This window comes from Microtus oregoni, unplaced genomic scaffold (genome assembly GCF_018167655.1).
Source record: "Microtus oregoni isolate MIOR12 unplaced genomic scaffold, Mior012 000009F_ref0000495, whole genome shotgun sequence".
NCBI classification, from domain to species: Eukaryota; Metazoa; Chordata; class Mammalia; order Rodentia; family Cricetidae; genus Microtus; species Microtus oregoni.
Genome location: NW_024543068.1, coordinates 16,053,024 through 16,075,898, shown reverse-complemented (window position 1 = coordinate 16,075,898; position 22,875 = coordinate 16,053,024). Strand labels below are relative to the sequence as shown.

At 48.2% G+C, this 22,875-nt stretch overlaps 1 protein-coding gene across 4 annotated transcripts in view; it reads right to left on the bottom strand.

The window, feature by feature from the left end:
* Slc8a3 (solute carrier family 8 member A3) overlaps nt 1-21,769 on the bottom strand; it is a 150,481-nt gene extending 128,712 nt beyond the window's left edge. The window contains exons 1-2 of one of the 4 annotated variants that reach the window (XM_041658404.1): nt 21,106-21,769; nt 2,362-4,206 (exon numbers count right to left, since the gene is read on the bottom strand). In XM_041658404.1, the coding sequence (XP_041514338.1) occupies nt 2,362-4,145 (1,784 nt within the window). In that variant the 5' untranslated portion in view covers nt 4,146-4,206; nt 21,106-21,769. Of the gene's footprint in view, nt 1-2,361; nt 4,207-20,945; nt 21,036-21,105 lie in introns of those variants that run through there. The other 3 variants (XM_041658402.1, XM_041658405.1, XM_041658403.1) reach the window with 3 other exon arrangements.
* Between the last annotated feature and the right edge of the window lie 1,106 nt (nt 21,770-22,875).

Sequence of the window (22,875 nt, the reverse complement as noted above, 5' to 3'; positions counted from 1 at the left end):
ACCAAAAGTATGCAGAGTCCATGGTTGCTCAACTCCATACCTCTGCTGCCTCTGGTTATAAAATTACAGTTTAAAGCACCATGGGTCAGGTGACTGTATGGCAATAGAGTAACATGCTTTGGGCTTGCTCTTCTGTAGTAAAGAAAGAGTAAAGGATCGAACTGTACAGAGGCCAAAGTGCAAAGGGATAGATAGAAACACACTTGTTTACTAAAGCCAAGGCACACATACACATGTGCACATAGCAGAGGAGGGGAGAGAGATGGGGCAGAGGGATGGAGGGAAAGAGAGAGGAAGAGAGGGAATAAGAGAGAGGGAGGGAGAGAAAGAGAAGGAGAAGGGGAGGGAGGAAAAGAGAAAGAGGGAGGAAGAGAGAGAAAGGGAGAGAGGAGGGAGAAAGGGGGGAGAGGGAGGGAGGGGGAGTTTTAAGAAGGTGGAGTCATACTCAGAGATCCTAGATGAATAACTGATGATTAAGAGAATGAATAAATTGGGGACCAATTTCTGAAAGTTCTGATCTCCCCCAAACTAACTGTCTATGACACTGAAAGACAAATATTGACTGTGAATCCCCCCCAAATCTAGCCAACTACAGGGAACTGTGTGGATTTTATGTCATTTAATGTCTGACAATGGACACATGCCAACAAGACCATGAACATGTGTGAAACTTCACGAAGTTTATCTTCCCAGTGAGAGCCTGGCTTTCCATGTATGTATGAATACTATTGTGAATCATGTAGAAATGGCTAGTATTCTCCAGAAGGCACAGGTTTTTGCTTATGTTAACAAATGATTATCCTTCCTAGTAAAAAAGTCTCAACAGTGTTCTGACAAACCAACTTCTCAAAGCTATTACAATTTAGGAATCAGTTTCCCTTGCCCTATTCTTACAGCGAGTGATAATATGACCAACATTCAATGCCTATATTTGGGTTCAGAAGATATTAGAGCTGGAAGGACATGTGTGATAATCCGACCCTGCCTCCAGACAAGGAAAGTATTATTATCGCCATACTTTATATGAGTGTTTCTTTCAGTTGCTAAGTGACTTGTCCAAAGTCAAAAGAGACGGGGGAAACACAACAGAAGAATCTCTTGGGCCACCCAGCTGTTGCCAGCAGAATTGAAGCCTTTTAGATCGTTCCATGGCTGCCCAACAGGCAGACCCAAGAAGAAATTCTCCAAGAACACCTTTCCTGGGCCTATTGATCTCCCTTTCCATGAGACCCTTCCCTTCCTTTCCTTCTGCTTTCTGAATAATTCCATTTCTCCTGAATAGAAGTCCCAGGTTCTGGGAGCAGTTTTCCATCCCCCTTGATATCTCTCCTCCACAGCATCTCCTACTGTGGAACAGTAGATACTCAGAGGAGGGTACCTTTCTCATTGGTATCCTCATGAGCTTCCTTGAAAAGCTGACCCTGCTGCAAGCTAAGAAAACCAATTTTTACTTTTTCAGTGTTATCTGTGCAACCAGAGATTCAGAATGCCCCATTTTCAGGAAGGATCAGTGAAGAGAGACGACAAAAGATCAGCCTCTCCGATGGGAGGGATGGGGCAGAAACAGTGCAGGGGAGACTTGGACTGTGAAACCACACAGAAGACGTGGTTTCGTTCACAAGTCCCCTTCAGCGTCTAGCCAGAATCTGAAGCTTAGACCGGACCTAGAGGCAAAGACAATGGCCCGAAGACTTTTCCCTCTCCATGACGTTTCCAGTACTCTGGTCATTAACTTGCCTCATTCAAGTTAGACAAGCCATGTTCCACAAAATAGCTTATGGATATTTAAAGACCTTGCCAAGTTTCAATCAGCTTCTCAATTTCTAAATGGAAAGGGGAGTGTCTGGAATCTGGAGACGTAGCACAACTGCAATGTGGTCCTGGGGAGAAATAAACCAGTGCCAATTATTTCCTTGAGGATACTATGACCAGACTATTATTGTCCTAGAATAGTAAGTTTCCAAACTCATAACCCTTGGTACGGAAGAGAGAAGAGGGAGAAGCCTGTGTGCTTTCCCAGCTCTTGCTTGCTGGCTAGCATTCTCCAAGATCGCATATAAGCATCTACTGTCTCACACCTCTGCCATGCATCGTCTTGGGTTTTAATGGACAGAACGTTCTGTGTGCTTAGACCTTGCCACAGGACTCTTTGTCTAGAAACAATTTAGAACGAGAAAACTTAAGGGGGGCTTGGGCACAGGCCCCATCCAGTGGTGTCTGCTGATCCCGCATACCTGTGATGAAAGCAAAGTTTGCAATTAACACAGACATAACAGAGCGATGGAAGGAGTTGTGTGGAAGTTCAGAGAGAGGCGGCGCAGGGTGGGCTGTGCGGGAAGGAAATATGGGAAGGTTACTTACACAGTTTCATCATTCTTGAACTCCAGCTCCCCATACGTATCCTCAAAGTCCTCACCACCACCCTTGGCTGTCCCTTCTACTGTCCTAAAAGGAACGATGACTGTGCCCCGGGCACCTGATGTCCTCAGAACCTTGACTTCCATAACGCCAATGCTCTCACTGACATGAATGGTATCACATTCAAAAGTGAAAATTCCTGCATGGTCATCATCCAAGATGGTCACTGTGGCCACACAAGGGGAGGCCAGGACAGCCCGAGGCAAGGGAAGACTATTGAGCATGGCTGGGGGCATCCCTTCCTCCAGCTGCTCCTCTTCCACACGGACATTGCTCAGCCTCACAAAGAAGTGCTCGTCCTCCTCAAAAATGTCATCGTCAATGATGCCCACCGAGAACTCCTTCTGGGTCTCGCCTGGCTTCAGAACCACCGTGCCCTCTGTGAACTCATAGTCGGCCCCGGCATTGGCAGAGCCATCCTCTGTTTTGTAGTCCACGTACATGGTCTTGGACACGTCCCCTCCTTTCCTCACCACAGTCAGGAGGACAGCTCCACAGTTCTCCAGGCACTGGTAGGAACACGGGTCGAAGAAGACTTTGGAGGCAAAGTCCTCGGGCTCTTCCGTGTGCACCTCGCTCATGCTCGCGGTCTTCTTGGCCTGCTCTGCTGCATGTTTCTTAAGTATATTGCCTGCACCTGTCATCATGCGGGTGGCTTGGATGCGGTAGAAAGCGCGGCTCTTCTGTTGGTGGGAAAGGGCATAGTAATTGGCCATCTCCACCAGCTGATCTAAGTCCTTCTCTGGGTGTTTTTGTTTCAGATCCTTAAGAATCCGGATCATCTCCCTGCGAGACTCATCTACCTCCTTCCCTTCCAAGGGGACCAGGTTCCCATCTAGGAAGTGAGAGTTCATCATTTTCCCATCCATCTCAATGCCCTTAGGGTGCTCGCCCTCTGTCTCAATGATAATTCCTCGGTGTTTATCTGTGCGGTATTTTTTGTGCATGTATTTGTAGAAGAGCAGCCGCTTATCTGCCGCCCAAGCCAGCAGGACACACACTGGAAAGAAGAAGAGGGTAAGGAGGCCTTCCCACACCTGGACCACACCAGGAGAGAAGACTGCTAGGATCATGTAGAGCCAGATATAGGCAAAGATGCTCCAAGCAGCAGTGACGAAGAAGACTCGCAGGTGCTTGATTTTCCGGGTCTCCCCGTCCGGGATCACATAGACGCATATGCCAATGATGATGAACATGTTGAAGGCTGCGCTGCCGACGATGGTGGATGGTCCCAGGTCACCAGCAATGAACCCGTGACCACACACCTCAATCAGAGACAAGAGAATCTCTGGAGCAGATGAGCCCAGGGCCATCAGGGTCAAATTGGAAACAGTTTCATTCCAGACCCTAATTGTAGTTGTGCTGGTCTCTCCATTGGGCTTTTTGATAGTAACTTCCCTCTCCTGGGAGGTGATAACTTCAATCGACGCCATGAAGCGGTCAGCAATGATAGACACCCCAAGAAACATGTATATCAGGGCCACAAAATAGACAATGACCCTAGCAATCTTATCCCCAAGGGAAGGGTTCTCTGGGTACCAGATTGGCAGGATGACCCCCTCCTTGCAGTCCGATGACCCCGAACAGGACTCATTGTTCTGGCCTGCACTGGGCACATCCCCCGAGTCACCGGCCTCTGCTCGAAGACCATTCAGGAAGAGCACAAAAGTAACCAGCCCAAAATGGAGGAAGGCAGAGGTGAGAGGCTGCAACCGTAACCACGCCATACACAAGACTTAGCTTCCTGCTCCACCGCAGCACCAATGGTCCTCCTGACAGGCCTGAGACCTAGAAAGAAAAATCAGAGAGGCAGGAAAAGGCATGAGAAAAAATGGGGTCAACAAATGGCAGGTTCCCACCAACACAAATGGATGGTTCACCTCGATTGACATATGGCACTGACATACGGAGCTGTCTCTCACTTGGAAAACTGGATGTCAATGGAAGACACGAATAGCTTCTCTGGCCTCAAAAACCATCTGGTGGAGACTCGGTGGCAGAATGGTTTGAAATAGCTGGCAAGGCTAGGAGTGGAAACCCAAATGACACCCCCTAGTCCTGAGTTGTAGCTCCCCTTGTCCCTAGAATAAACTTCAAAGAGGTCCTTGTGCCCTGAGTCTTTTTTCCCACTTGTACCGTTGCTAGAAATCTCAGTCGTCTTTGCCTTGCTTCCGTACTCAAGAACCTTGCAAAGCACAGGTTTGCAAGCGCATGTGCTGAATTGAGGTGTGTTTTTAATGGGCTGGTCCCTGGGATAGAACACCTTGTTCTGTGTGTAATTGAGCTCTTGTGGGTAAAAGCTCCTTCCTCAAATACAAAACTTCTGGAGGCAGCCAGGGATTTTTGAGGCTCCTTGTAAAAATAATAAAATTAATTTCATAGTGACCGCTGTCTGCACCGGAGCTAAACTGAAACTCTGCAAAGTGTGCCTCCGACTGTGCCTCTGGCTCACCTATCAAACCATGCGCAAGACAGGCTATGGATCATTCAGCTGCAGAATTCTGAGGGAAAACATGGAGAGGGCCAATAAGTAGACATTGTTACTAATAAAACATGGGAACGGTTCTCATAAACACGTCTGTAAAGACGGGAAGCATATTTGGGGAAGGCACGTGGCCTTATCTGTTGGGCTCAAAGCACTGCATGGTGGCCCTGTTGAAGAGACTGGAAGGACACTCAGGGTTTCCAACGGAGGCGACTTCATTTGTGGCTATAAGTCCTTCCGCTCTCTGGCTTACTCAGACAGAACAGGAATGGAAACAACCAAACCCGAGTTTTTATAGGCAAGCCATCCACTTCCCCCTCGCTGCTAAAACCCTGTGGAATGTGGTTAGTAATGGGTGGATATGGGCTTCCAGTTATTCAACGCCTCAGAGGCGTCGAGGTCCTCATCTTCCACACAGGCTATTCTTTCTCCAGTGGTTCTCACTTCTGAAAGCGTCGCTCCCACCTACCCAGTTATCTGTGCAGGTAACAGGTGTTCGTCCGCAAGCAACCCTCTCCCTCCTGCTCTGTGTCCAGTCCCGCACTGAATCCTGTTAGCTCTCTTTCCGGTCTTCACCACCACCCTCAAGGTCCAAGTCACCATTGTCCCCTATCCGATGGACCTGCTACAGTGACCTTCTAACTAAAAGCCCCACTCCAACTCTTGCCAGAGAATAAATCTCAATTCTGCTTTCCTCTTCAGTCAGTACTATTGGGATTCTGGGACGAGAACCAAGGACCCCACACCTGCTAGACAAGTACCCTTCCACTGAACAATAGTTCCAGTCAAGTATAGTCATCAAACAGCTGTCCCCCACCCCCATAAAACCACAGATTTAAGTGTCTCACTCCCCACTAGCTGAAGATCTTCCATAGTTTCTTCTTGCTTTTGGTATAAATCCTTTATTCCCTACCATGACCAGCAAAAAAAAAAGCCCCGTGGGAGCTATATCCTTCATTATCTTCCCACTCCATCCTCTTGTTATCTCACTACAATTCAGCAATGCCCTTCCTTCATTTCTCCCTGATTATACAAGATAGTATCTACCTCAGGACCTTTGCACTTGCCGTTATTCATGCCTGGAAGGAGAGCTTCCTCTTTGTACCTTCCAATCCCAACAACACTCTGTACCAACCCAGTATCACTTTCTCAAACAACAACAACAACAACAAATGTCCTTTGACTGATTAGAATGGTCAGTGCTCTCTGTTATCTCCTCCCACTGGAGTCTTTCTCTCTCTGGCATTTCAAATGCTCTGAAATTGTATGTTTATTTTCTAGTATTAGATGATTAATGTCTTATCCATTAAGCTGTGCTCACATAAGAGCAAGGGCTGGGTCTCCCCTGTTTACTGTGGAATCCTGAGTAGGTGTTAGCAGGGTTTCTTAAATGCGCACTTTTGAAATGGATAAATGTAGTCACCAAAAAAAAAAAAGCCTCCCGAGAGATCAATCAGCCTTCTTCCAAAACTATTTTATGATCTAAATTATAGTTAATTGCTTTGGAAATATATAAAGATCTCATAGATGAATCATGAGTCAATTTTAGAGGTTGTGTAGGCTCTCTTTAATTTCCTAAAACTCACTGACAGAAATTTCCCCCCAGTACAAAGACATGCAGCCTATACTCTAACTACAAAGGTCTTCCTTCCAGAGAGCTATAGATGACCTTCCCTTCATATTGCCCAGAACAGCACCCAAGGCTGGGGCCCACACTAATCCAGGAACTGAGCAGCATCACCATAACAGTGGCGTGGGGTCCTTGTCCTTGACTTCACGTGGAAGATAAGGGGTCATGAGATAACTATTCAGGAGCAGAGTGCTTGAAAATGTTCAGCATCGCATCCAAAGCTTGGAAAAAGGTCTTGGAGCTGTGGTGTGCAGAAAGATCCCCATCCACAAATCTGATACTTATTTGCCCTTGAGAATTGCGGACAAGGGAGGATCTTGCCTTCTAGCCTCCACTTTGAAAACTCCTGACTTGGTTGTTTCTCATAGGCGCCTTGCAGGAAGAGATGGAGGTGGGCCCAGCTGAAGCAGCTTTTTAATCAAGAGCCCATGGGGTGAATGAAGGTGGCATCCCAAGTGGGCAGCCATCCACAGATGTGGGGCATCATGGAGGTAGTTGTCCTGCTCAGCAGGGCAGAGCCATGGTCTTTGTTATTCCTCAGTCCTGCAGACAGACTGTGGCTCCAGGCTGTCATGGGGAATGCCCTGTCATGGGACTAGACTTGGAGGCTGAGAAAACAGGCAAGCTGAAGGCAAGAATAAAAGGAAAAGGCAGAAAGGCGACTGGCTAGGAAGCACTCGCACCAGTGTTTGGCGCTGAAGGAAGAAACTCTGAGTGCCTGCTTTCTCTTTCTGCCCTCCGAACCCCAGAAATAGATTCTGGCTGCAGCGTTGTTAGACCACTTACAAAGTCAATTGTCTTTTTATTTAATGCCATTGTTCCAGGCCCAAATACAAACTGAGGCAGATTCTAATCTTTCAGGGTATCTCCTTACCCTTTTAAAGACCCAGACCCAGCGATAGGGCTCAGCTTGGAAAAGATATTAACAGCAATTACTATTGCTAAGCATTTACTACACACATCATGTTATTTGTAATTTTTATAACAACCCTACGAAGTTAGTAAAATTTTTATTTCTTTTTTTATATTTTTGAGAAAATGTCTTATTTCAATCATTTACTCAAAGTTTAAGCCAAAAGAAATCATTAATAGAGCCAAAATATACAGGGATATGACATAAAGCGTACAGTTTTAAGCCACTCACTCGATTTTTACCAAAAGGTCCCATTTTGTTGTAGAACATGAATGGCTCCAGTCAGCTCCCAGTCTGATGCAGACTCGGGATCAATGTGACTGTGTGGTTGTACCCACGGAGGAGACACTAGCCATTTGACAGAGCTTCGGAGTCCCCAGGCTCAGGGCTACACTGGCTGCCTGCTTCTGTCACCCACCTGAATATTCTCCTCATCATTCAACTTGACAAATATTGACAAATGCCTGTGATTTGCCACGACATGCCAGTGGGTAAAATGAAAAATGAGACGCAGTGTTTGCCCGCCATGGTACACTTGAGTAGGAGGAGAAAGAGACACAAAAATAGACAGTTTCCCTACAAAGTGTGGGGGCAAGGGCAGAAGGCTCCAGGTACTCAGGGAGGGCGCTGAGCCAGCGTGGGACTCGGGGAGGCAGTTCTGAAGGAGATGATCCCTGAAATAGGTCTTCAAGCATGAGTGAGCTTTAAAGAAAATAAAGAAAGCAAGAAGAGCATTCCAGTCAAAGAGAACAGCCCCGGCAAAGACATGGCGACTTGAGACAGGAAAGAGAGCCCGGGGAAGAGAAGCCAGAAGAAGCCGGATGGCAGGGGCGTGTCCATTCACTATAGGTCTTCCATGGCAGGCTGAGAAGATGGAATTTGATCCTAAGACAAGGAAAACCAATGATGGGATTCTAAACAGAAGAATAACACAGTCTGATTTGTGTTTCAGAAAAATCCATTTCCCCAAAGGCTTAGGATAGCTCTAAGGAAGAAAAGACTGGAAGAGGAAGATTAGTTCAAAATACGCTTGGGAACAGAGCAGCTGCAGATAATAGGGGACTATGGCTTACTCCACACAGAGTGACCCCCTGCTTCCCTTCTGCCCCTTCAGCAGAACACATGTCCTGGCTTAGTCCATGACCTCCTGTCTCCTTCCTGGTTTATTCTCCTAATTCACTCCCCCTCACTCCCCAGGGCCTTCTGCAAGGTGTCTGTGTCCTCAGCGGTAGCTCCCGACATCTTTTAATATTGCTGGCAAATTTAATTAAAATCACTGTTCCTCTGCTCGTCCAGATCATTAATAAAACAATGCCACCAGGCCAGACTGAGCAATTCTCCCTCCTGCTACGCCCTCCACTTTCTCCAATGGGAACAGAGTTTAGGGCCTGTCACCAGCCTTGGTAGAGTCTATCTGCTCTGCTTCTAAATCCAGGCCCCCCTGCACAGGCGTCACAGCCAATTGACATTAAAGTTATAGATGCAGCCCGGCTGCGCTTGCTCTGACATGTCATCTGGATGCAAGCACACTGCAGAGTTTCCTGTGGCCACCTCAGGAGATGTTTGTGCAGAGTCCTTGCAGGTCCTCAACTCCCTGCTCTGTCTAAGGGGTATGGCAGACAGATGTGTCTTCAGATGCTCACCCTGCTCTGTCTAAGGGGCATGGCAGACAGATGTGACTTGGGATGCTCTGGTAGTTCGACTGATGCAATTAGAATCTGGATCCGTGGAGGAAAACCTGATGATGCTCAATGCTTTTCTTGCATTATTTCTTATCAACCAGGGAAGGAGGCACGATCATATCCATTCTATAGATGGCACATTCGAGCTCAGAAAGGTTCGCTCATTTGACCAACATCACAGTTACTAAGGGGAATGGTAGGCACCTGAATTTTGGAAGTCTGCATCAGGAACACATCATATTGGGTCCCATGTTTGAGCAAGAGCCCAGAGAGAATAAAGTTGAGTCCTCCTGGATACAGAGGCTTCCCTCCACCGCCCCCACAAGTCTGCAGGTCCTACATGTTCCAAGGCAGCTTGGAACAAAATAGTAAGCCTTGAATTTGAAAGTAAGAGGCAAGATTGATTCACAGTTGTGTCTCAGTGAGTGGGAGACCCTGAGAAGTCCGTGATGCTGTTAGGGACAATACCCTCTTTATCCCTAAATCTCAGATTGGGTTCGACAGTGTTTACAGTTATTCGACACAAGGATGCTTTGATTATCCAGAAGGGACATATTTAAGTTAGATCAGCCCAAGCAGTAGGAGAGCCAGGCTTGGAGTTCAGATTCCCAAGCAGAGCTCAGAGGATAAAGAATAAGCCAAGGGAGGGTGGAAGGGAGAAGAGGCTGAGACAAGGTCAAGGAGAGTTTTCATTCTGGATTTACCAAAAGCCTCTTGGATTGAGTCCATTTTGTAAGCAACTGTTCCTTGTCCATTTAGGGAGAGATGCTGTGCTGCTGATTGGGGTACAGCCATGAATGAGTTATAACTCATAGAGTTTATCTTCTGATGAATACAGTTACAGCCTGGGAAGTCATTGATGCCCTTCTCTTGCTGTGCTGCCCTGAGCACTCAGGTAGGTGGCTCTGAGGTGGTGACATGGGGAGCGGATGAAGTGCATTAGAACTTTAGAATAATGTGGACAATCTTACAGTGACACGGGGAGTCATATTGCACAGTCCTTCCTCCTCCAGTCTCATACAAATGCCATCTTTTGCCTTCTCTTAAACCTCACACGTTTTAATGGCACCTGAACCATGTGACGATGCCATGGAAACCTGTCAACACTTTCAAGGAAACCCCACACTTAAGAAAAGAAAGTCCATAGACAGAGCAGAGCTTCAGTCTACTCAGACTATATACAAAGCACAGACTTGGGAATGACAATAAAATTGAGCCTCCATTAAGAACCCATTCGATGGTTGGCATCGTGCTAGGCACTTTCGTGTCTTCTGTTTAACACCTCACTCTGCCATAGTGAGACAGACGTTGTTCTGTGTTCTGGAGAAGAAGATATGGGGGCTCAGCCAATTCATAATGGACCTCACAGGAGGTCCATTAGCCAAGCAAGTGACACATCTGAGCTTTGAAACTCAGAATGTCAACTGCAAAGTCGGCTTCTAAGCCCCAGGGAATGAAAGCTTGTTGGACAAGTAGGATAGCAAACTGGGGTCCAAGACACCCCACTCCTTCTGGGAAGCCTTTCCTAGCGATGCCCCCCTCCTCTACTTCAGAAATGAGTTGTCCACACAGAAGATCATATACACTGCCCTGGGATTATTTGTGTACGGCCACAACATCCACACTTTTCTGGCAGTTCCATGAGAGATTTCAACTCAATGTAGAGAAGAGTTTGTTGCTTAAGTTTTTAAAAATGTACTTATTTTTATGTGTGTGAGTGTTTTGTCTACACGTATATCTGTGCACCACATGCATGAAGCACCTATAAAGGGTAGAAAAGAGCATCAGATCCCTTGAAACTGGAGTTATAGACAGTTTGGATCTTCCATGTGGGTGCTTGAAACCAAACCTAGATGCTCTGCCAAAGTAGCCAGTGATAATGGTTACTGAGCAATCTATCCTTCTTGTTTGAGATTTAGATGAGTGACTATTCTCAATGAAGAACCACTGATTGGAGCCAAGTAGTTAAACTTGGATATCTTTTTTCCTTATAACATCTCATGATTGAAAGATACTACAATTTACTAAACTTACAAAATCCAGAGAATCTGTGGAGTCGCCAATAGGGAGAATGGGCCAGAGACCTGGGAGGATTGGGCCTCTGCTTAGGTTAATGGAATCTACATCTTCACGTCCTCCATCAGCTGGAGATGGTGATGAAGGAAGTCCACATTCTAGAGATGTCTGTGTGTCAGAATAACCTGGGATCCCCGAAAAGTGTGGATGTCTAGGTTCTACTTCCGCTCTAATTTTAGGCTTTCTAGGATTAGAGCCTAGATGTTTGTGTTCTTATCAAGATCCTCCATTGATCTTCAAGATACTGCTAAGTTTGAGAATCTTGGGAAAGAAAACCAGGATCTGATGGTGGAGGAGATATCATCTGTCTATGTGTTACTTTCATTGGTTAATAAAGAAACGGCCTTGGCCCTTTGATAGGACAGAAAACTAGGTAGGTGGAGTAAACAGAACAGGATGCTGGGTAGAAGGAAGTGAGGCCAGCCGCGATGGAGCCAGCTGCCAGGTCAGACATGCTGAATCTTTCCCGGTAAGCCACCACCTTGTGGTGCTACACAGATTATTAGAAATTGGTTAGTCAAGATATGAGAGTTAGCCAAGAAGAGGCTAGAGCTAATGGGCCAAGCAGTGTATAAATGAATACAATTTGTGTGTTGTTATTTCAGGTGTAAAGCTAGCCATGTGGGAGCTGGGCAGGACGAAAAGCAGGCCTGCTCGTCCCCTCACTATAATCTGACTACATATGCTTCTTGAGGATTTCAACCATCAAGGATTTTCCTGGGCCAGAAGGACTTCCGCTGCATCATGACCTACAAGTGACTGCAATGAAGCCTTGCTGTGCAAGACTCTCACCCTCAGGGACTCCCATACGTTTTTGTGCAGTGCCAAGGATAGCATTCTCTTTCACATAAGGATAGTTCCCCCTTTGGTTGTTCTCTCTAAGCTTGCCGTGTTTTGCTCATACTAAGGATATATAGAACTAGAGTGTTCTTCCCTTACAGGGATTCTGCTCTTCTGGTTTCAGCCAAACAGATTTCTAGTTATTTTTCCTTTCGGTGATGGCAGCACAGGCCATCTCTAGTTCCTGTGACCTTTTTGTTCATTCATTCGCTCTCCAACCGGTGCTTGCGTGAAGCTCTGTGTGGAAGTGACGCAGGTTGACATGCTGTGAGAGGTTACTCTGAACCTTTGTCCTAAACATATTTTTCCCCACAAACACATACACACACACACACACACACACACACACACACACACAAAACAAATTCTAAGAGGGGCTAGAGGTTTTTGAAATCATATTTCTGTATCCCCAGTGCCTAAATCAGTGTCTAGCTTATAGTAGATACTCAGTAGATTTATTGAATGGATGTGCAGAAGAAAATTAGTAGGAATAATATCCACTGATTTCCCCCACCCTTGGCAGCATTCGACTGGAGGATGGAGAACCATCTGTTGGGGATGCTGTGAGCAAAGATTTTCAAATTTGAGTAAGACGAACAAAAATATCATCCTTCTTGAGAAGCACACATTGCATTGGGGAAAAGTGACAGAAAACTGAGTAATTAGGACAAAACAAGTGTTATATGTGGAAGGACATACAACGATGTGGCAAGGAAATTTGAAGAAGAAAGGGTTAGACTGGCATGGGGCCACTGGGGCCAGTTCTGTGACCCAGCTAACATATCTGTGGCTTGAAAACTGAATGGTAGCTAGCTAGGCGAAAGCTGGTGTACTGTCAACATGGACAGCAGGAAGCCCAACGTGGAAGGAATTTGTGGAACTCAAGATGCGCAATGTGCATTTAGAGAAAGGCAGACAATGTGCTGTGGCAGAGGGCATCTGAGATCAGCTGTGGAACTAGGTGAGAAATCTCTAGAAGGCCTTGAATGCCTCACCAAAGAATTTGGGCATCACCTTGGAAAATATGAGGAGCAATATAAGCTGAAAGTTTTTTAAGCAGAGGAGAGATAGGATTAAGATCTTTTGGACAAACAGTCTGAAGTGATGGCAACATGGAACACCCCCCCCCCAGGATGAACAAAAGCAGGGCCTACTGTTTAAACTCTCTCAGCACTGGGGGGAAGGAGGAGGAGAAACTAATGCTGAGGAAGCCATGGATTTCAGAGCTACCCAAGGTAGAATCAGTCGAAGATGGAGAACGGGGACAACAAAGTGACAGTCAAAGAAAGGAATGAAGGCTCGCAGCAAGCTCATCACACTGGCATCTTCTGCATCACACTGGTCCTCCAATGAACACTCCTTCTGCTTCAGAGATCCAGGACCACAGAAAGGGGAGCTGGAGGAATCGTCACAAAGGATCCAAGTCACACACCTACATAGCTCAGGACTTTACGGAACACTGGACAAACAAAATAAGGCCAGCAAGAGTTCTACATGACCCCCCCGCCCCAAGGAAGAGCGCAGGGAGTCCTTGGAATCCAATCAAGGCACTAGTGTGCTCCTCAGTTTAGTGGAGGTGAAGACTTTGGTTGATTCAGTAGCCTGACGGAGTGTCCCTGTCTCCACCCCCAATGAGTACACAGAAGTGTACACAGGTCAGTATCTAAATTCAAGCAAGTGGTCTGGGAACTTAAAATCACTGGCTGAGAACATTAGGGAAGGGGTGGGATTAGAGATCTCCTGTCTGTCAAAAAATAAGAATGTAATTCCTGTAGAGGGAACGGCGCCTTTGAAAGCATCACTCCCAGGAAAGAGAGCTATGGGGATTTTTAAGTTTTTTCAGCTTTGAAAGATACAAAGTTTTAAGATTAATGCACACCCAAGTTTGAGTACAAGAAGGCTTTATTTATTTATTCCCTGGTGGTGGGGGGGGGGGAGTTGGAAGGTTGGGGTGGCGATGGTAGTGGTGATGGTGATGGTTCTTATCTGCTGAGTACTTATTGTGTTCCCATAAAACTCATAGGTTCTTTGAAGATAGTGCTGCCTGCATGTGTTCTCAGGTTTACTGAGTGTAAATCCAGGTCACACTCTGGCCTAACTTCTGTCCAGTCAGAATTGTATATCTTTCCTTGATTACTAATACATCTGCCAGTCTTTCCCCAATTCATATTCTGCTCCCCACAGATAGTTTTTTCCTGAGACAGGGCCTCGTTGTGCCGCCCATGCTCATCTTGAACTTGCTATCCTGCTTCTGTCTTCTGGGTGCTGGGATTACAACTAGTGCTACCAAAACCAATTAGATATTTATAAAACAAACAAACAAAAAAAAACCTACCTACCAAAGAGATCATGCCGTTCCTTGCACCTCAGCATTTCTGGACACTTTGCTCCTCTTCTAACTGCTAATTGGCCGACTTTACCTCTTGTTGACATGCTTTGCAGCCCCACTAAGGTAAAGTGAGCTAATGATTCTGGCTATGGGTCTGTCTCAACCATATCCACACGTGTCCCTTTTTCATTCCATTCTGGTCCCCAATGGCACTTTCCTTCCCAGACTCTGGCCCTTCTCCAGGACTCTCTGCCATGTCGTTTTCATGTCTTTCAGAGCACATATCACTTGCTGAACACATTGTTGCTTTTGTCTATTTATTTTTTGGCTTACCAAGAAACAAAAATTCTATCCGGGCAAGAAATGTGTTTCAGACTAGAGACTGGGATATGGAGGGCTCAATATATATTTATTGAATGAATGAAGAATAACCATAGAATTAAATGACTAGGAAGCCATGTATTTTGAGACTTCAAGCTTCCCGATGACGCGTAGGGAGAGAAGTAAATAGTTAGCTAAAACCCTCAGAAAACAGCAAGTTCTGTTCCTTTAGAAGAACCAGAAGAACCATGTGGTGTGAGAGCATTGTCTACAGTCCAATCAGCTCAGTTCCTCCCCTCAGCTTGAGCGTTCTCACCCACACCTGCCTCTTGTTTTGGAGGATATGAGCATGAGAACCAGTATTGACCCTGAATCATTCATTCAACAGAGATTTAGCTAGTCAATGCGCCAAGAGTTTACAAAGGCCTTCTCACTTGCATGGTCTCCCTTTATTTTTATCGGGGGGTGATCACACAGATGAAGAATCTGGTGTTCAGTCAACGGTCAAGATTTCTATACAGGTAAGTATGGAGCCAAGAGCAAACTTTTCTACGCTGATTACAGAAGTCTCTTTCCACCCAGCCTGCTGGTATATGTCAGGCAGGGAAGGGCCAAAGAAAAGCAATCCCTGAACTGAGAGAAAATTGGGTCAGCGGGCAGAGGTGTGAGAAACATCCACATCTACCTAGATGTTGCTCTTCCTCCTGTCCCTGGCTGTTCCACAGAGACCACCTCTAGACTCTATGGTTGACGTGACTCAACGTCAATGCAAGAGTGCTGGCGTCCTTCTGACCTGTGGCTGAGGGAAGCTGGGAATTGCTGTCTTTTACACAGGTTTTCCTTAGACCGTTCTCCCATGGTTTGATTCATTTTAATGTCACTTCATTTATCTTAAGTTTTAAAATGTTGAAATAGGGAATTCAATCATATCATTGCCTAAATGAAAAACAAATGGGGTCTGGCAAGCCATCAGAGTCGTCTCTCTGAGATAGAGCTGGGGGCTTCTCTCATGCCATCAATCCCAGTGGTGTGCGGGCCTGCCTCCCTTTCACAGGGAACATCTTCTAGCTGCTGCTGTCGTTGAAGCTGCGCTCTCTCTCTCTCTCTCTCTCTCTCCCCCTCCCTTCATGATTCCCCTCAAATTTACTCCCCCTTTAGTTCCTTCTGAGGAGCAAAAAGGCACAGCCACAAGGTGGTTCCCTGCCTGGCTAGGGAGGGAGTATGACGGGTGTGGGTCACATGAACCACATGGGCGGAGCTTTTGGTAGACCCCTAGACACAGTGTTTGTATTGAATTCTTACTTTAACGTATTTTTTTTCCTAGGAGAAAGTGTTGCTGAGGTTGAAACAGGAGAGTTGGAGCATTTGGGGGCCCAGAGCACTGCCAGTCATTCTGAGAAAGCCGTTGAGTATTGCAGTAGAAGGCCACTAGGGACTGCACACTGAGAAAGGTCAACTGAGTATCACTGAGTATATCCAATTCCTGAAACTGATGGACATCTTGTTTCAGACAGTGTGCAAGTGGCTAGACGTAAGGCAGAGGCATGCGGAGCTAGAGGCACATGCTCCAGGAACATCCTGGAGTAATAGCACAAGCCACCAGGGAAGACCGCCAAGGGACGGTGGAGAAAGGGAGAAATGGGAAGGGGGCAGATTCTTTGAGAAGAAGACGAGGGACCATAGGAGAGCTCAATCCACCAGAAGCCCAGCAAGGAAAGGTCTTAGGAGCTAATGGTCCACATTATCTGATGAAAGTGAGTATGGGGAGAGAGAGAAAGAGAGAGAGAGCACGCTCACTACAGTCTGGAGAGCGGGAGGTCCTGGGGTAGAAGGTGAAAAGCAGGAAGTGATGAGCAATGGAGTGATAAGGAAATAAAATAATTATCACTATACAATTTCAAAACTTTAATCAAGATCAGATGGGGAGAGGGTGGTGGAAGGGGAAAGTGGACACACGACACTCTTTTTAGAGCAGGGCTTGTGGAGAGACAGGATTCTGTGTTCAAGGAGCAAGCGACTCCAGATAAGAGAAGGAGTCCTGTTTAGCAAGAGAGCGGTTGCTCTTCAGGAAAGGAGCGGGGTCCTAAGGGTAGTGACAGGGTTGGAGGAGAAGCCAAGTGGAGCAGACATGATAGAGGAAAAGGGTCTGACTGTACCACACAGTCTTCATTCCCCTGGACAGTGAGTTCCTCTCCTCTCAAAGGATCTAGAAAGCACCACCTGGAAGCAGAGGAGACTTAGCTTCTAGTCCCTGCTTCCAGATTTAGTTACCACATGACCCTGCACTCTTGCACAACCGGGGTCACCTGATTTTTGTCAAGCCACGAATCAGAGCAGCTCGTGCTTCTTGGCCTGCTCCATGCTATATCTAGGATGAAGTGAAGCAGTTTTCTTAGTAGGTGGGACTCTGTATAAAACAGCCAAGTATCCAGGATCCTGCGATTAGATTTAGCAACTCCCCCAAACGGTTCCTTCAAGAAGTCTGTCTTCATACACACATATCTAGAAGTCCTGCTCCAATGGTCTCTACAGATTTAATATAAATGTGAATCTGTCTCATCTTCCAGTGCTCCTTCTGAGGGTGGGAAGGCTTTTATATCCTTAAAGACCTCTCCATCCTTCATCTTTCAGGGTTTGTCTTGCTTTGTAGCTCAGAGTACCAGGAAGTATGCCTTTTCCATGCTGGAGCCATTCCTCCTCCCTTCTAAAGCTTCTCTCCTCCAAGGCTGCGTTTACAATGTCTATTCGAGACATATATGGACAATCAAACATAAGCCAGCCTCACTGAAGAAAATCAGTGGACCACCTTCCTCAAAAGGACATTCTAGGACTGGAGATATTTAAAAGCTAGGTTCACAACCCAAACTATAAGATCATTCTAGTTTGCACATAACCCCTCTCTCCATTAGCACACTTGGAGAGCTACAGAAGCTTCCCACTGGTCCTACATCCCAGTTCCAGCCAGTGTCTGCACATTGTATAAAACTCTAGTTTGCTCCTTCACTTCTGGAGTTAAAGCTTTCCTAAAGCCTCACTGGAAAATTCCGTGTGGTTCCTTAGCACAGAGTGCAAGCCCTTCGCGGTTTGACCCTACCAGCTTCTCTGACCCTACAGCTTCTCTGGCCTCATCCCCCTGCATCTCTGTGTCCAGGCATTTAGAAAATCCCCTCTCCACTTTAGACATCTCAAACACTGATCTTTTTGCTCAGTGCTGTCTTCTTTTCCCCTCTACCCCCTCTCTGCTTTCACCAAAGCTAACCTGAACCCATCCTTCCTTTCTGAGCTCAGCTGTCCTAAGAGGTAGCCTCCAGGCCCCAAGAAGAGGTGACTGTTTCTATTTACTTCCACTGGTCTGACATTGCCCTTCAGGTAGCAGAAATCACTTTATACAGTATTTGACTCCTCATTGGTTGGTGTCCCTGCTAGCATGTGTGTTTATGAGGAAAGGAACCATCCGGTCTCGTATGCCTCTGTTATCTAGCTTATATCTGGCAGAGTAAGTGCTTTCTGAATGCTTGTTCAATAAATGTCTCCCCAAAATATCAAGAGAAGGCTTTCTCTTTTGGAGAAAATATTTGAAGCTCTAGGCAAAGCAACTGGACTGGAGTGAAGGGAATTACTCCACCCCACTTATCAAACTTAGGACTGTGAGGAGAAACCAAGATGGTGACATCTCCCAAATCCTGATTGTGGGCAATGGCTGGACCAGACAGGGTGGGAAACAATGTCACACTGCTGCCTACGAATGATACGCATCACTGTGACCAGAGATTATACAAAAGAACTGATTGGCACAAGGAATAGAAGAGGGCTGGAGCACGGAGTCATGGTGCCAGCTCATGAAGGGATCCGGAGCGAGGATTTTATTTTTTATAGTACTACAGATTAAACGATCATCCTAGTCAAGAGCTTTCCCACTGAGCTACAACCTTGTTTTACTGGCCCACACCCCCACACACCAATCTTTTTCATTGTTGTTGATGGGTTCTCACTACATTGCCCAGGCAGGCCCTGAATCTGTAATCCTCCTGCTGAGGCTACAGACAGACGCTGCCAGGCCTGGCTTGATTCTACAGACGAAACAAAGCCAACAACAGCAAAACAGAGTTAGTTCGGAAACTTCCCTCTCTTCTCTGACCTGGAGTAGAAGACCCACGGGGGCGAAGATGCAGCATAACCCTCTGGTTCCATTAGTTTAACAAAACAGTCACCAAGTGCCGGCTTGATGCCAGGCACAGGGTTAGGCCCTGGGGATGCATTGGGGATAAACAGCCAGTTATCCTTCCTCCTGTCTTTGCAGGGCTCATTGTCCAGAGCTGCTCTTGGCGTCGCTCAGTTACATCAGTAAAATTGAGTTGCGTCTTAGATCACTTCAAAGTGATAGGTTCAGATTGTGGATTGACGGAGTAAGGAAATTGAGCCTAGTCAGAAGGAATGGAAGGCTTTCCCCCGTAAGGGGTGTTGAGGACTGGCGTGTGAAAGAACAATGGGCATTCCATGTAAAGGGACCTGCACCATAGCCTTCTGGTCTTCATCAAATTAAGAAGGAACCACTACAGTCAGTTCCCAGTTATATGGGCTCTGTGGGATCTCCTTACACACACACACACACACACACACACACACACACACACACACGGTTCATTTATTTAAAGAAAGAGACATGTGTGAAGGACGGCTAATGAGAATGAAGATTGCAGTGCCAGCCCTGTGTGACTAGTCCCCATCCAGTCGCCAAAAGCTCTGGCCATCAACCATCCTCTTTTGCAACATTGCAAGGCCTGAGTTTAGGAATAGCTTCCTCTTACAGCTGGGTGAGCCAGACAGAGGCAGTTATGGGGCTGGGAAGATAGGGAGAAGGGCCAGCCGGAGGTCATTTGTCCATCCACAGTGAACTGACGCCCCTGTTTCAGGAAGATCGTGGCGCAGCAGCTATATTTGAAAACCGAGGTAAACAAGAGCTCAGCTCAATTGGACAGACAGAGCACAACAGCTGTGGAAGATTAATCACAGGAGCGCGGCTGCAAGTCACCAGGTCGCTGGAGGCCCGCAGGCTTCCCTTTTGGTACCTCACCAGAAGACCGGATGTGTTCCTATCATGTACCCACAAGCCTCCCCCTTTGGGGTTTCTTGGCCACCCAGGAGCTGGGCACCTGGCGCCCAGCTGCAGCCTGCATTTCTGATAAATTGCACCCAATTTCAATCTTTCTGCCTGGGAAACAAACCTTAGCACTAAAGGTTCAGAGGTTTGTTTTTAATTGCCACAAGAGAAAGGGGGGGGGGGGATAGGAGGCAGGCAGTGAGCGAGGAAATTTACAGCACTGCATTAAAGGCGTTTGCTCTATTTAGCCCCCCTCAACATGGTTAAAAATAAAACACAACGAATAAAAAGGAAAAAACTGTCTCCTCCCCCGCCCCCCACCCCGCAAAGCCCCTCTAGCAAATCATTTTCATCCTCTGCCCCAGTGGCTCAGGTTCTCAGGGCAGGTCAGTCAGGGCCTGCAGAAGCAGGGCTAGCCTTAAAATGAGGGCGTGTGTGTGTGTGTGTGTGTGTGTGTGTGTGTGTGTGTGAGAGAGAGAGAGAGAGAGAGAGAGAGAGAGAGAGAGAGAGAGAGAGTTAGTTGAGGGATTGATGAGAAGGGGGCTTAGTTTCACTTCTCTCCAGGGCCTGGGATCTCCCAGACCATGGGGGCTCTGAAATCTCAGGACTTAGGAGTCTCTCTTATCTTCTGCTTGGCCCAGGAGTCTGCGGGGTGGGGGGAGGGGGGGAAATGGGCGCGCTGGGGCTGCAGTTGCGGGCTGGCGCCAAAGGAGTCCCAAGGTTGGTGTGCCCGTGTACGTGTGCAGTGTGCGGTGGTGTGTGTGTGTGTGTGTGTGTGTGTGTGTGTACCTGGGTCCGTGCCAAGCGAATAACGCGGTCCCCCACCTAACCCCAGAACCGGTGGGCAGTCAGCCCCAGGAGCCCAACAAGCCCTGGCACCGGCGAGACACACGCACGCACGCGCGCATACACACACACACACACACACACACACACATCTGGCAAGCAGATTCCCCCATTGAGATGCCCCCCTCCACTAAGTCAGCAAACCCAGGACAGGACTGTAGCCACGTTTCCAGTACCGTGGCTCACAGGCATCTCTGGAGGCAACCCAAGCACCCTCGCCTAGACACTCTGCGAGATCCTCCCCGCAACACCGCATACACAACGTACACTTTCCCGAGCTCCCTCCCCCACTTCTGGCACTAACCTACAGGAAGGCAGTGCATGCGAATGATCTTCAGAAATAACTTATGATTCTTCTCCACCAGGGACCCTCTTGGGGGTATCTTAAACCCCAGATCTTGGCGTCTTCTGCCTCTGCCGCCCACCGGGGTGGGGGTGGGTTGTGGGCTCATCCCATTACTCACCGATTCCCCTCAGCCTCCGGAGCCCGATGGGCAAGTGAGGCGGGTTAGAAAGGTGCGCGATGCCCGAGCCGCCCGGCTCCTCACCGGCCGCAGCGGCTCATCGCCCCCGCGGGCTGCGGGCCGGCTGCAGCGGCGTCCAGGGCATGACAGTCCGCCGCGGCCACCCGCCGGAGCTCGCGGGCTGGCAGCTGTCAGGGGGCTGCGGGGCAACGCATTTGGAACTCGAGCGCCGGGGGGCCAGGGCTCAGGGCGCAGAGTGCGGACCCTCGGCGCCGAGCCAAGGAACACGGATGGCCCGAGAGTGGCCCGGGCAAGGCCCGGAGTCCCGGCCGCCTTCGCCTGGGGATCCCTGCGGGAGGGGCGGGACGGAGAGCAGCGCGGCGCGCCCTGGCGGCTCGGAGGGACCCCGGCGGGGGCTGGCTGCCGCGTCGCCCGGGCTTTCCCGAGGCTGGGAGCGCGCGACTCAACCTCGCCCGCCGTCACCGCGGGAGACGTCTCGGCCTCGCAGCGTGCAGAGGGGACGAGCGTAGGGGCCGGTTTCTGGGCGAGCCTAGAGCTTTGCCCATTAAGCCTCCGCAAGAAGCCAAATCAAAAAGCCAATCTCCAAGCCTCCAAACCCGACGTCACCCTATCAGCTGGGAGACAGCCACACCGAATGACAAGCCGCGCATATTTAGCCTGGCACACGGAGGGGAGACTTGCACAGCGCTTCGCGGCGGGCCAGGGACATTGGGCCCGATCCTCGCACACAGAGAGCCCCCGGAAGATCGAATGCGGACGCAAGCCCTACCCGGAGGCCACCCACCCAATCGTTGGGCCCTGGAGCTTGGAGCTTCGCGGCAGGCGGCAGCTGTGAGAAGGCGACGCGTCCTGACCTGGATTCCCCAGAGTTGGAAGCTAGCAAGCGGGAGCTCAGCACCGGCTTTCCCCTTGTCCCCAGGAGATGCCGCCCGCAATTCCAAAATTAAGTCCCCTCCAAACACATCTGTGGTTTTTAAATATAGCAGGGGACGATTACCCAGGCAGGGTCCACCCAGGCCTAGGGGAGGACTCAGGGAGATGGAGGTTGGCAGGGGGGCACTCCTTTTTTTCTCTCCCCCCCCCCATTTGCCGTTTATCCCCCTTCTCTTCTTGGTGCAGAACTCAGCCTGTCATTTTCTCAACCCAAGTCAAACAACAGCTTTGTAAGAGACGCTTTGGTGAGCGCTGCTCTGTAGGCTTTTGGGGTTTTTTTGAGGCTAAAAATAAAAGGGGGCTGCCTCTCAAATTGCTGCTTACTCTGGGCCTGGAGGATGGAGTAGAGATGGCCCTTTGATGCAGCCACAGAGCTAGGGTTTGGGGCTTGGCTCGAGAGTAGTGTACACACACACAGCCTTAAATCAGACGCCTGTAATTTCTGTTCTATTTGTCAGGCGTGGTCCTGGTTGCAGGAGGCGTGGACAGACCACACCTAAGGATGGGGTTGCGTGTCCTCAGGCAGTCTCAGAAGTGAGAGTAGTGACTGCCCCTTTGTAGATGGGACTGAAACCGTTCTCCAAAGCTTCTCCTGCCTGAGGCCAAGTATAGGGGTGAATCACAGGGCGTCATATCACAGGGCGTCATAACACCAGACATCAGCATCTCCTGAGCAGGGCTAGGGTTAGTGCCAGCGAATTTGGTTGCATTATTTGATGGCATCCTCACAGGAGGGTAGGAAACAAACGTGATTACTACTTGCACTTTTTTGTTGTCGATATTTTGTCTTGAAGACCTGAACCGGCTATCCTGAGG